Below are 13,535 nucleotides of genomic sequence, written 5' to 3'. Positions count from 1 at the left end.
AATGAAAGAGAACAATCTTTAAACAGAGGCATCTTCCCAGATTTATTATCCCTTCATAGAAGAGGAAAAACTAAAGAGGGAAGTTCGTGTTCTTTATTGTAGTGAAGAGTTGAAAAACATAAACTCTATCAGTAGATTGCATTCATTTTTTATTTAAAATTATTTAGAGGGTACCTTTTCAGAAACAGTAAAAATGACAAACATAGTTTTAATAACTCCAGTGGCAACAGCTGAATCTGAACGATGTTTCAGCACATAGAAGCGTATTAAAACCTGCTTAAGAAATGCAATGGGATGAGACAGACCAAATGTCTTGGCACTTGCTTACAATAGAGAAAGAATACATTTCAAACATAGAGGGCTTCAACGAAAAAGTAATAACAAAATTTGCTGAGCAGAAGATCAGGAGTCAACCTTCGTAGAAAGGTATGTTTCTCAACAATACCTGTTTCTTTTGTAATCATGTGAATTGTCATTATATTTTAAATTCTTTAAAAAAATAAGTCCAGTTTTGTAGTTTAGAAGAAGATAAATACCCGTTTTTTTGTAATTCATGTAATTTGTCATTACATTTTAAATTCTTTCAGAAAAGTAAGTCCAGTTTTGTAGTCTAGAAGAAAAAAATACCTATTTTTTGTAATTCATGTGAATTGTCATTATATTTTAAATTCTTTAAGAAATAAGCCCCGGCCAAATTTGAGGCCACGAGACGCCACTGCGTATGCGGGTTAGTAACTCTGGGATGTTATTCACTGGAAGTGAGGATTCATGTCGATACGCTGCAGCATTTCCATACCAAATTCTTTACGACGCGGTTTATCATCTGGCTTATTGTTGCACAATCTGCACTTTATACGGATACAACCGAAGCCGCTTGTGCAGAAATCGATGCATTGTTATTGGAGGCACATAGAATTGCCTAGATGCCTGGCGGATGGATATACTCGGGCTTCTCTGAAACCCCGGTCGAATTTCTTCCACCTTTTCCTCCGACACATGACGGCGAGCTCCACCAGATTGTTTTAGGACACTGCCGGGTTTTAGAAACTTACTAAACCACAGCCTAATTGATTTAGCATCAGGTGCAAGTCTCCCGTACACTCGTCTGAAATTTCGTTGCGTTGCAATCACAGATTTTGTCTCAGCATACCAGACCACTCCCTGTGCGCGTTGTTGAATAGTAGCCACTTTTATTTATGCGACCGTGGTGCTGCGTAGTGAGCAAACGAAAAACTTCAAGTCATGAAAACAAAACTTGAAGATCTGGCCTTTCATTTGGTGTTATAGTTAGTTATTTCATAATTCATCGTAATTCGTTCAAAGTAATTAATTGGAATTAGGGAGACTTGAACGGAACACATTCTGGATAAGGGTTTTTCTGTGATTTCCAGTGTGCGAATTCATGGGGGGTATAGGCAGAGGAAAATCAATTTTCATCTCAATTGGTAGCATATAGTATACCATTTCATAACTATGTATCAAACGCAATTCGTGTCCAGTCATCTAAAATTTCCCTGTCGAAATACAGAGCATTCCCTGACATTCGCTACGAGACTCGGCGGCAAGCGGCCCGGCGTCAGCGCTTGTCTTTTCCGCTACAGTCTGTTTTTTTTCGCTCTCCCTGCCTTCGCTCTCTTTCCCTTTCTGTTAACGTTGCAGACTGACGCTAGTATAATCCTCCCTCAGAAGTTGTGTTGTGTCGTGTCGTGTCGTGTGTTGAAGATTGTGGCTTAATATGGCACCACAAAAGTTTACATTACAACAAAGGATATATTTTGTCGAGTGTTACTTCGGAAAGAGGAATTGTGAAGAAGTGCGACGACGTTTTGCAATGAAATTTCCTGGTGTTCCCGTTCCATATAGGACCACTATATTAAACCTCGTAAAAAAGTTTAGCGTAACAGGGTCAGTTCTGAATAAAAGTGGAAAGAAAAACCCACGTGTACTTACTGAGGAAAAACTCGATGATGTAGGACAAAGGTTAGAACAGTCGCCTCGGAAATCTATCCGCCGCCTCTCACAAGAAACGGGTGCTTCAATAACCCTCTAGGTCCTCCGTTTTGTCAGCCTGCAATTTTTATTTATGAGGAAATCTAAAAAATAAAGTATACAAAGACAATCCACACACCATCCGTGAATTAAAAGAGAGTATTGGAAGAGAAATCGGGAGAATTACAGTAGACGAACTTGCACGTGTAAATGCCAATTTCCTTCGAAGATGCCAGGAATATGTTGCAGCAGAGGGACATCATTTTCAACACCTTCTGTAGTCAAGGTTAGTACACAATATGAAAACTGTAATTTTAATAGCCGACTCTACCTACTGTCGCGGACCCCGTTCGCCGGGAAAGACAAGCTCTGACGCCGGGCCGCTTGCCGCCGAGTCTCGTAGCGAATGTCAGGGAATGCTCTGTACATGCAGCATTGTTGTGGATTAAAATACACTATTCTGCAACCTCATGGAGCCGAGACAACAGAAGGCTGTTTTCCACTTGTCATAGTGCTGATATTTTACATGTATTAAAGTGTTCACAAGAAACTTGTAGGTTAGGTGGACATTAAGTTTGAACTTGGTAACAAAAATTTGGTCAACTTGTCGGTGTAACTTGTTCGATTACTCTATTGTGCATGAGTTTGGGTTTTCTAAGAATGTAAATATACTGTTTCTAAATTACGTGTAATTGTTATAAGCTTTAATGACGTAGGTTAGAAATAATGTCCTAAGGTACTGAGTGAGAACCGCATATCCCAAACCGAGTAGTTAATTTAACTGACTGGTAACATACACAAATTTGAATACCCAAAGAAATCTACTTCCTGAAATGAAAGCACAAATACGCCACTGAGTTGGCATCCTCCATCCCCCCCAAAAGCAACAAGCTTAATTTCGCTACCCCCTGGAGAAAGTGAAATATTTTGCATGGTTTATGAACGTTTTCAGTTGATTTTTGCTCGCGGATATGTGTTATTGTGAAGTAAAGTACGCCTGTTACCTTAGCGTGTTACTTTACTGTGAAGCAGAACAGGCCGAAGTGAATATAGCACCCAAAACGACTTTCCACAACAGCAGCTATAATTTTACGTAGTTAGGTTAGGATTGCTTGGTTTGGTTCTGATAGTTATTTTCGACGTGTTCTTTCGCTATTTTAATGTTCATACGAACAGTTTGTACTAACAAGAAGCGAAAGCACTCAGAAATTGCAAGTTTTAACTTCGTGAGCCATAGTTTGGGATCAAATATCTCCGTTATTTGTGCATTCCTAATGCTGGAACCACTTTTTTGTTACGTAAAACATTAAAGTCTGTCCATTTAAAAAAAAACGTAATTTTCCAGGAGGTACAGTGGCTCAACGGCCCAGTGGTTTCCTTCAGCCTCCCTGGGTAATTGCTTATACGGATCTGTTTCCTTTCCATTCTATACTCTATCCCGGGAATGTCTGGAGCAAGGGCCGTCTCGCGCCACTACTTGCGCAGAGACTTGTTTTCGTTCGCTCGCTCCAGAGATTCCCGGAACAGAGTATATAACCTCGTTTATCTCCCAGTCGCGGTTAACTCAATGGTACAGATAAAAACCTAAAGGTTCCCCTTTTGATTAGAAGGTACCGTCTTGGACAGGTACGTATCTAGAAATATATTTCGGAGATGGTCCGGACCAAGTGTCTCAATAATAATATAATTCAGTTATAATTAAATTAAATATTAATTAATATATGTTAATTTATTAATATTGCATTTTTATTATTACACGAAGTTCTCGCCTCTTTTCTCCATCCCATTCTTCTCCACTCCTCTTATCTCCTCTCCTGTCTTAGATTTCAGACTCCACTGCACTCTTCTCCTCTTCTTTTCGTTCTTCTCATGTTCTTTCTTTTACTCTACTCTCAACTCCCCTCTTCTCGTCTCTTCCTCTCCTCTCAAACCTTCTTTTCTCCTCTCCTCTCATCTCTTTCTCTCCTCTCTTCTCCTCTTTGCTCCATTTTCATCATCTCTCCTCGCATCCTTTCCTTTTCTCCTCATTACTTCTCCTATCCACTCCTGTCCTATCTTTTCTTCCCTCCTTTACTTTTCCTCTTCCCCTTTCGCTCTCTCTTTTCTCCTCTCATTTGTTGTCCCTTTTCGTTTCCTCTCTCCTCTTTTCCTGTGTGTATACTCATCAGCGATGAAATACTAGAAAATCGATTTTCTTTCTTTCAGAAAGTATTTATTATTTGCGACAAATGTAATACTAATATTTTTTTTAGAGTTTTATACAATAGTACTTGGTTTTATTCCTTTCGCGTATTTCATAAATATATATTATGCATATGGCAACCCTGAAATTGAGCCTAACTCTACACGCAACCCACCAGCTCCTTACGTAATTTGGGTTGCCTAGTTTAAAATGTCGTTGTCCTACAACTTTTAAGACACACTGTACAAGCATAGAGCTATTTGTTATCAATCTTGCGTGTACTTAAGATCACCAGTATGTGTACAAAAACAAGAAAATTAATATCAAATGATAAAGAATTGAATATTTATCGAATAATAAAAAATCATGTTAGATCCAGTTGACGAAAAGTAAAGTTTAATAATTTATGCATATTATCATGAGTAGTAGTGTGCATAAATCTTATTTGGTACTGTTCTTCAAAGCAGTGTGTTCCAAGTTCGTAGAAAATAAATAACCATCGATAATAGTACAATAAAGTATAGTGTTATACTGAAAAGTGCATTTTCTTTATTTTATGTTATTACTTGGTAGGTTTTTCGGAGGGTTGGGATCCCCTGGACCCCCACCTAAATACGTCCTTGGTCTTGGACTAATACTAGAAGAAGCTACGAGTGGTTAATTTAAACGTCAGATTTTGCAATGTAAGATAATTTGTGGGGCAGAATTTGTAGCTGGCGTGACAAAGAATAGAGGACCTCAAGAGCTTGAAATCATTAGCAAGTAAGGCGTGAATTACAGAGCAACCCTCTTCTTACACATAAATTTGAAAGAGCTATTGTTTGCACCGTTCAATAGCAAAGACAATTATACTCCTCCACCAATTCCCATTTTGTACTCTCTCTCTAAAAGGAACTGAAGCATACAGAAGCAAAATATTGTCGAATGGCCGTTTCATGGCCTTTTCGCGTTGGTTACGTTCTACCTGCACTTTACTGGCACATGACAGCGAGTTTAGACTGACGCCGTAATTACCACAATAAAAGTCGGTCTTGATAAGGATATTTTATCTGAACTACTTATTGTTCCAGGACGTACTGCGATCGTAAGAGAGCATGGTAGCTGTTTATGTACTTCACTTTTGTGTGTTGAAATACGTACAGATGACAGTGAGAGCACCAGGAAAGAATGAGCAGTGTGTTGTAAAAGGTTGGCTGAAAAAGTGATGGCCCAAGACCGTCAAATTTCGCTGCCATCCAACTAGCGCAAAAAAATACCATGACAGTTTTTAAAGCAATATCGGCCATTACGCAATTAACCTAATTAATGTAATTTTAATGATTGTGCTTTTAAAAATTTATTTATTGGACACACACCTCAGTACTCCGGCAGTTTGTTCCGGCAGCATATTTGCAGAAGACACAATTAAACCTACAAGTGTATCAACGCTGCATAAAACACACATTATTTCTAACTTCGTTGTCCGTACAATACAAGCCACAGTAATATACAGGTGATTCAAAAGTCCTGTCTCGTAGGATAAGCCCGTTATTAGTGCAAATAGCGAAAAATGGAAAGAGGGGAAATTTGTTGGAAATATATTGGTTTCAATATAAAGTGCTTGATTTTCAATGTAGTATGCACTGTTCAGGCTGTACACTTGTGAGAGCCGCAATGGTAACCGAAAATACCACTTTGCCACATGCTTCGTCCGATAGTACAGTATTCTGCGAAGCATGTCGCAAGGAATTTTCGTTTATGGGATCGTTTTTGGAAACACCCTGTATAATTATTCTCTATATATTAGAAACAGAAGATAAAATCAAATTTAAATAAAAAAAATATCGAATGCCGTTTTTGAAATGAATAAATAAGCTAACATGATTAAGCCTTCTCCGTCTGAGGAAGACCCTGATATAGGGTAGAAAAGTATCGTGTAATGTGCTTTTATTTTTAAATAAACTGCCTTGGTCGGCAACGTTACTGTATAAATAGGCTGTTAAATTTTAAGGGCAGAATATTCTAAATTTTACAGCAACTTCTGAGAGGGATCATAATTAATACGTCGTTAAATACAATGCATAAAATACATATGCCGGCCACCGTAACGCACTACGATTCCAGGTTCGAACCACGGTTGAGGCATGTATGCATGATTCGTCGTCGGGATTAACCCAAGGGATAGAAAAGAGACATAGAAGTAATTGGAGTAGAAAGAAAACTTTTTTTTAATTTAGTATTTCTTTTGTGCAGGAGGGCTTTCTCATTTCCATCTTAAATTTAAACTATATTGTAATAAACGTGCATCTCTTACGAAATTGTACATGTTCTCTTAACTGGAAGCATTGGCGGATTTAGGAGGGGCACGGGGGTTTACGTTCCTCCCAAATGGATGACTAAGTATTTTTTAAAAAAATATTCATAGCTGTATATTAATAACCCGTGGCTGTACAGCCCGTAAGGGCCTTTGCCTATCTCCCGACTGCCAGTCTCCCTCCTACAATCCTACCTGGAGGTGTGGATATCTTCAACCGGTAATGGGGTGACGTGGGGTTAGCACGTCGAACCCCCAGCCGATATAGGAGATTTCCGAGACCGGATTACGCTACTCACTCGTAGCTTCCCAAGTTCCTCACGATGGTGGGTTGCCACCGGTCCTATACACAGACCCAGAACCAGACCAGAACAAAATATGTTCGAGGAATCCTCTTCCGGATAATTAAAGAATAGAACGACGCCGGAAACTGAATCCGGAACTTGTTGGTTACAAGGCATTACGTATAGGGACCGGATTTTCATGCAAATGCATATTTTTTTATTGCAACCAAAAAGTATGCACACTTCCTTAAATGTTCGAATCAAGTCATTCCCCACCTTTTAGACATTAGTTTATGTTGCATATAAATGCATATTTTAGTTGTTTTGTTAACGGGCATAATTTTTGGAAGATTTCCTTTTATACTGCATATTTTCCTCATAAAAGTATTTTATTTTACATTTTTCTAAATATTTGGGTGCAAATTTTAATCCTGGCGCCAACGCGACATTTTTCCCTTCTGAAAGCGACCGCGATCCGATAACGCAGTCTGGAAGGTGAGTCATAGAGATAGCAAATTGAGCCCGAAGTTTTGCTGTCTGCAACATGTGGCTTTGAAGGGGTTGGTCGGAAACAGTCGATATTTAGAGACCCGTAACAGTGCACATTTCATCATTTTCCAAGTCTTCACCAGGTTCTCGAGGATGGCGGATTCATGCAATTGTGCTCGTACTGTTCTTTTGTCATTCTAGCGGCGGTCGTGATCTGTTTTTTTTTTTTTTTTTGTAGTGTTAACAGTTTTCTGCGATGCCGAAAGTGAAGTTAAGTGAAAAATCTAAGCTCCAACAGTTCAAGGGAGAAATGTTAATTAGTGATGGCAGAATTCTTTATTGCCAAGCTTGTGAATAAACAGTTGGTAGTCACAAACGATTTCAAATCTTTCAGCACCTGAACACTAATAAACACAAAGAACATATTAAATTGAAGTCTGAGACGTGCTCCAGTTCAAAAACTGGTAGGTGAGTGCTCTAATAATAGTTTTTCACAGTTCTCATTGGAATTGTGTGAAGCTTTTTTAGCTGCAGATATTCCGGAAGCTAACCAATACTACTCTAAAAAACTTTCTACAGAAATATACACACTGCCAAGTGCCAAACCACAAATATTTTCACAATTTCCTAATTTTTCATTGATTCTATGAATTTACTTTGGCCGAATGGCATTCAGTACGAGCGTGTATTGCTCTTTGTAACTGATGCTGCTAGTTACATGATCAAAACTATATTCCCAAATATGATACACTTGACTTGCCTTGCACATGGGTTGCACCGTGTTGCAGAAACTATACGTGGAAACTTTTCGCTCGTTAACAAGTTGGTATCTTCGGTGAAGAAGGTGTTTATGAAAGCTCCTTACAGGATACAAGCTTTCAAAACAACAGATTCTAACACGCCACTTCCACCAGACACATGGCTCAATGCTGTCATTTATTATGCTGAACATTTAGAAACGGTTAGGGATATTGTTAGTACATTTGATCCCCATAGTGCAGCATCGATTCAGATTGCTCAAGAAGTATTAAAGCACGCAGACATAGAAGGTAATCTTGCCTTCATTTAAGCTCATTTCTCTCATCTTCCATCGGGCATTACCTCTCTGGAAAAAAGCAGTTCTTCACTAAGTGATTTGCTGAACGTTTTCAAAAGTACCATCTCTAAACTAAATTCGGTTCCTGGAAAAGTTGATGAAACAGTGAAGAAAAAGTGCACAGGATACTTTCAAAAAACCCAGGGTATAAAGAAATTTGTGACATTGAAGAAATTTTAGCAGTGGACTCTTAGCGACAAAGTCCTTATCAGTGGAGCAAATAGCTGCTTTTCAACATGCACCGGTAAGTTCCTGTGAGGTGGAAAGATGTTTCTTTCGCTACAAGGACATCTTACGAGACAACAGAAGACGACTGACGCTGGAAAACATAAAACATCTAATTCTAAACTGCTACAGAAGAGAATCCGAAGCTTTGGAAAATTGAATGTGAGCACCTCACATCCTCTTCATAACGAGTATACGTTCCTCTGCGGCATGTTTTGTAGTCCTTTTGTTTGGAGTCTTTTCATTAAAATTATATGTACGTATTGTAATTTGAACGTTTTATTTGTTAGTTAAAAAGTTGTGTGGAACCTGTTTTTACACCCTCAATGAAACTTTTGTGTGCATATTGTAATGTATATTTTGCAAGCTTTTTCTGCATAGATGCATGCATATTTTCACGTTTTTTAGTGCATAAAAATCCGGTCATGATGACACAAAGCGAGATCATTCTAGGTCAAATGTTTCAGACGTTTTTGATAGTCCTGAGGAAATGAATTGTCAAGCTTATCTATTTTCTCTGTAATTACTGTCAGTATGCAAATAATGTAGAACTATTTCTATTTCACACAAATCTACTAATTCTATCATCTTTTAATCAAAATATCCTGCATTCGTTGTACACTTTGAAGGTCCAGTCGCGATTAGTTTATCTGGCCACAAATCGAGGTCGTAATTATCTTTATGTGCATATGGTACATATGTTTGAGGTTGTTTTAAATATCTAGAAAAATCTGTATGTAATATTTGCATTGCTACTTTGCATATGCTTACTACTTTGCATATGCTTACTACAAATTCTGTGCCCCTCCCAGGAAAAAAAATCAAGATCCGTCTCTGATAGGAAGTACGTGTAATTGTCGAGATACAGTAAGAATCATATAGCCTATTTTTTCATTCTTTATGAACTGATAATGTATTATTTTCCAGGCAACCTGAGAATGGAATCGGATGAACAGTTCGAAGGTATGCAGTCGTTCCGACTAAAGAGCATTTGCATTCAGGTAAGAGAAACAGCTTGTAATCTTGATTACTGTATTCATAATAAATCAAATCATGTTTCAATGCTGAACGCTGCTTTTTCCATTTCAACGTGCAAACATCCATTCATCAGCAGCGATAGTTGATTAAACAATGAACATTTCTGTTCAGTATCGCCTGGCATCCTTTCTCCTGCATTATTTGTAATTCTCATTGTACTGTACAATATGTTAACCAAGTTCTTTCGTAGAGATATTTTTTTAATCATGTTCACGCATAAATCACCGTTTGAGGGACTGAGTTCGCAGTGCTATATGTAAATTATATAATTATAAAAAGTTGACCGGAGAATTGAACGTCCAGGACCATTAATATTTCCGCTACTATTAAACTATCATAAAAAATAACCATTATTGTTTTTAATGTATTTACTGTCACTTCTAGACCTCGGAATTTTAGGCTACAAAAAGTGTGCTTTTAAGTTCCTAAAGTAAGCTCTAAAATACTAAAAAAAAACTAATAATCCAAAAATAGGCTCTTAAATAGGTTCTACAAGTCTGAAATTATGCTCTGAAAAATCCTGAATTGGTTCAAAATTCCTAAAAAATACTGACTACTACAATAGTTAAAAACAAAATTTCAGAAAAACCGTAAAATATTTTAATACTTTACATAACAAATTTGTATAATAATATTAATTTTCTAACAAAGTTTTCATTTGCATACATATCATTTTCAAAATTATCCACAAATTATTGCTGTAAGCAGTTGATATGAAAAATTAATTACACATGTAAGTACGTATAATTTACTGGTATTGACCAGGATCGCTACTCGCCGCGAATTCTGCGTGAATTATTGGCTCTGGGAATTATGTGTGAATTTTCTCCGTAGATGTGAAAAATTGTAATTTTTAATCAGCTATATCTGTATTTTAAAGCATACAATTAGTGGTCGTGAAGTACCATGATGGCAAAATGTCTCCAGGGCCCAAAACAAAGGATAGCCTAGGGGCCCACATTTTATAAATGTGTCTGCACTCTCTCTTCTTCCTTTCTAGCTCTCTCTCTCTCTCTCTCTTTTTTTCTTCCTCTCTCTCTCACACACACACTTTTTCTCTTGCTTTCTCTCTATCCCTTTACGTATTCATCTCTCTTCATCCCATTTCCTCGGCTCCTGTTCTCTCAATCTCTGCGCGCACGTCTAACTCTACTGTGGATAATTAATCGCCGTGTTACCATGTTTATTAGTATTTGAAATGTACCATGAACTACATGGGCGAGTTTGATAAGTCTCAACGTGTAAGCAACCATCGGCACTCACGCAAAATTTTCAAGGGAAGGGATCAAAATCAAAAAGTTGTGTCCGTAGTGACACGTGACATAGTGTTTACATGTCATCAGAAGAGAAATTTGTTTTAAGCAACGATATAAAATCAGAGAGCGGAATGAATGAAGCGAAACACACGGACACATAGAAAATTGAATTGTTATTTTAAGTCCACTTATGCACAGACAGACTAATCGGGACTGGACCTACAGTTTAACATGGGATCCGAAGCACTGTGCAGCGTCCCTCCACCGGGTATCTAATCCGAGACCCCTTTGTTACAAGGCAACGACGTTACTACTAAGCCACAGAGAGAGAGAGGGGGGCTTATTTCTGTTATTTAGCGTCACTTTTCTACCACCTTTGGATAATCGCTATGATTAGAGTAATCATATGGTGGGTGAAATTAATTAAGCGACACTCAGCCCAGGCCAGGATTCGAAACCGCGATCCTTGACGTCAGGGAGTCGTAACGTACCCAATTTGCGTTACACGTTACGTTCCATTTTGTAGGAGGAAGAGTATGGTTCAGCTGCTGGTACCCATGTAACGTAACGAAATGCAATATGTTACAGACTGACGTTACAGAGAACGTAACAAAATGTATTATGGTAGATATTAACGTTATAAAGGAACGGAACGAAATGAGCACATTGGAACGTAATATGCAATATGGTATATACTACCGTTACAAGGATACAAGGAACGTAGTAACGAAATGCATTGTGGTATATACTAGCGTTACAAAAAAACGTAACGAAATGCAACATGGTAGTAAATAACGGTACATAGGAACGTAATGAATGCAATCCTCCGTAACGGAACGAAGTGAAAGGCAATATGGTTAATTAACGTTACATAGGAATGTAACAAAATGTAAACCACTGTAGCGGAACGGAACAAAATGCAGTTGGGTACATACCATCTGCATAAAGAACGTAAATAAATTCAGTATGGTAGATGTTAACGTTACAAGGAAAGAACAATTCACAAATGTTTGCTAGTAACGTTATAGGTGCGTGACAAATATAATCTATTAAACATCAAGGAAGAAAAAGGAATAGCCCAATTCTCTTGCCATTCATTGGAACATTGCGAAAAATAACTCAGTATATTGTGTGGGATTAATGTTTCGTTAAAAATATGGTTGTTTGTAAATTAATGAATTTCCACCAGGGTTGTTAAAGGATCAGGAATTTTAAATCAATTCAATTCAGGTTCAGCAGGGAATATTAGCAAGCATAAATGGATCTGGACCGTAAAGAGCCTTTTTATGTTTAAGGTATTTAAATAAGTTCCAGGAACCTTTTTTCTGGATCAATTGAAATACGGCACAGGGTCCTTCGTTCCGGATCAATTTAAAGACGGTCTAAGTTCCATATTTGAAATGAAACAATACGCAACTTGGACCGAATTTACACTGTGATAGAACAGGTTCCGGTATTGTTGCGGAACCCAATAGAACCCATTAGTTGATGGGTTCGTGGACGTTTAAAAACCCTGATTTGAAAATTACACTTTTGGCTCGAAATTGAATAAACCTTCCATGTAGTGTAGAAATGAGTAGCCATAGGCGTGCGCACGAAGTCCAAAGGGGGGGTTAATGCCCCGCCCTAATCATGGACGTCTGCAGATATTTTCGACGAAGGGAGAAGCGAGGTATTTTTCCATGGGGCATATTACCCCGATAATAGTGTTGCCCCCTCAAGAAACACCACTTGAATTCGAAATTATCGCATTCCTGCATACCCATTATAATAATTAATGTAAATTACTATGACTGGAATCAAATTATACGTGTGAAATATATACTTTTAGCTGACATTCGTTTTCTAAAGGAGAGAGGTGGCCATCCGCACCCCCCTTTCAGATTTCCATGCCCCTATATTATTATACTTTAATCCAGAAAGTTAGGGGAGAGGAATTTTATCGCCGGTTATTAAACTATATTATGCTCTTGAAGAAAATGAAGTATTTTTAAGCCAATGAAAGTTCACAAAACAACTACGGCTAAAGAAGGTGCAGTGGCGCAACCACAGGGGGGGGGGAGATTGGGCCTCAACCTTGGACGGAAATCAATTCTAAGGGGTAAGGTTGCAAACATTGAACTATGGAAAGAAAGGTTGCAGAATCTAAGAGTTGCAGGACAAAACGATACTAAAGACGGATTTAGTTTTCACGTCTTTCGTGCATTATTTCTTCCAGACGGTCAAGAGCATCTGCAAGGAGGCACAGAAGGGCAATTGCCCCCTTTCGATTTATATCTTTATACAAATGTAAATAAAGTTATATAAAATTGTCTAGCTCGTTTCGCTCGCAATATCTGCTTTTCTTACAGTCTTGTCAATTTCAAACCCTTAGCTATAGTGGAACCATGAGCAAAACAACCTGCGCAGACCCACGACTCCTGTACACCATACTCCCGCTTGTAGGGGAGGGGGAGAGTGGACCATGCTTCCTTATGGCCCGAGGTGGAGGGAAGAAGGGAAAGCTGCGCGGGGACTTTTCGTCCCAAGGTTTTTTTCCTTGTGGTCGATGTATAGGGGACGGCGGCAGTCAGCCCTGGACGCCGAACGATGTAAATAGAAAAAAAAATGTAAAAGAGAATCTCATGGGCCTCCATGATTTTTTTGCGCCATATTAAATCAATATTGTTTTCAGTTTGCAAAA

At 38.3% G+C, this 13,535-nt stretch overlaps 1 protein-coding gene across 1 annotated transcript in view; it reads left to right on the top strand.

Moving 5' to 3' along the window:
- LOC145998443 (trehalose transporter 1-like protein) overlaps window positions 1–13,535 on the top strand; it is a 74,761-nt gene that overhangs the window by 3,241 nt on the left and 57,985 nt on the right. Inside the window, exon 2 of the mRNA XM_083134855.1 lies at window positions 9,486–9,559. Within this exon, the coding sequence (XP_082990981.1) occupies window positions 9,497–9,559 (63 nt within the window). The 5' untranslated portion in view covers window positions 9,486–9,496. The remainder of the gene's footprint in view (window positions 1–9,485; window positions 9,560–13,535) is intronic.

This window comes from Lepisma saccharinum, chromosome 14, assembly GCF_977018435.1.
Source record: "Lepisma saccharinum chromosome 14, izLepSacc3.1, whole genome shotgun sequence".
NCBI classification, from domain to species: Eukaryota; Metazoa; Arthropoda; class Insecta; order Zygentoma; family Lepismatidae; genus Lepisma; species Lepisma saccharinum.
The sequence above is the reverse complement of the archived record's forward strand: the minus strand, read 5'-3'. Positions and strand labels throughout refer to the sequence as shown.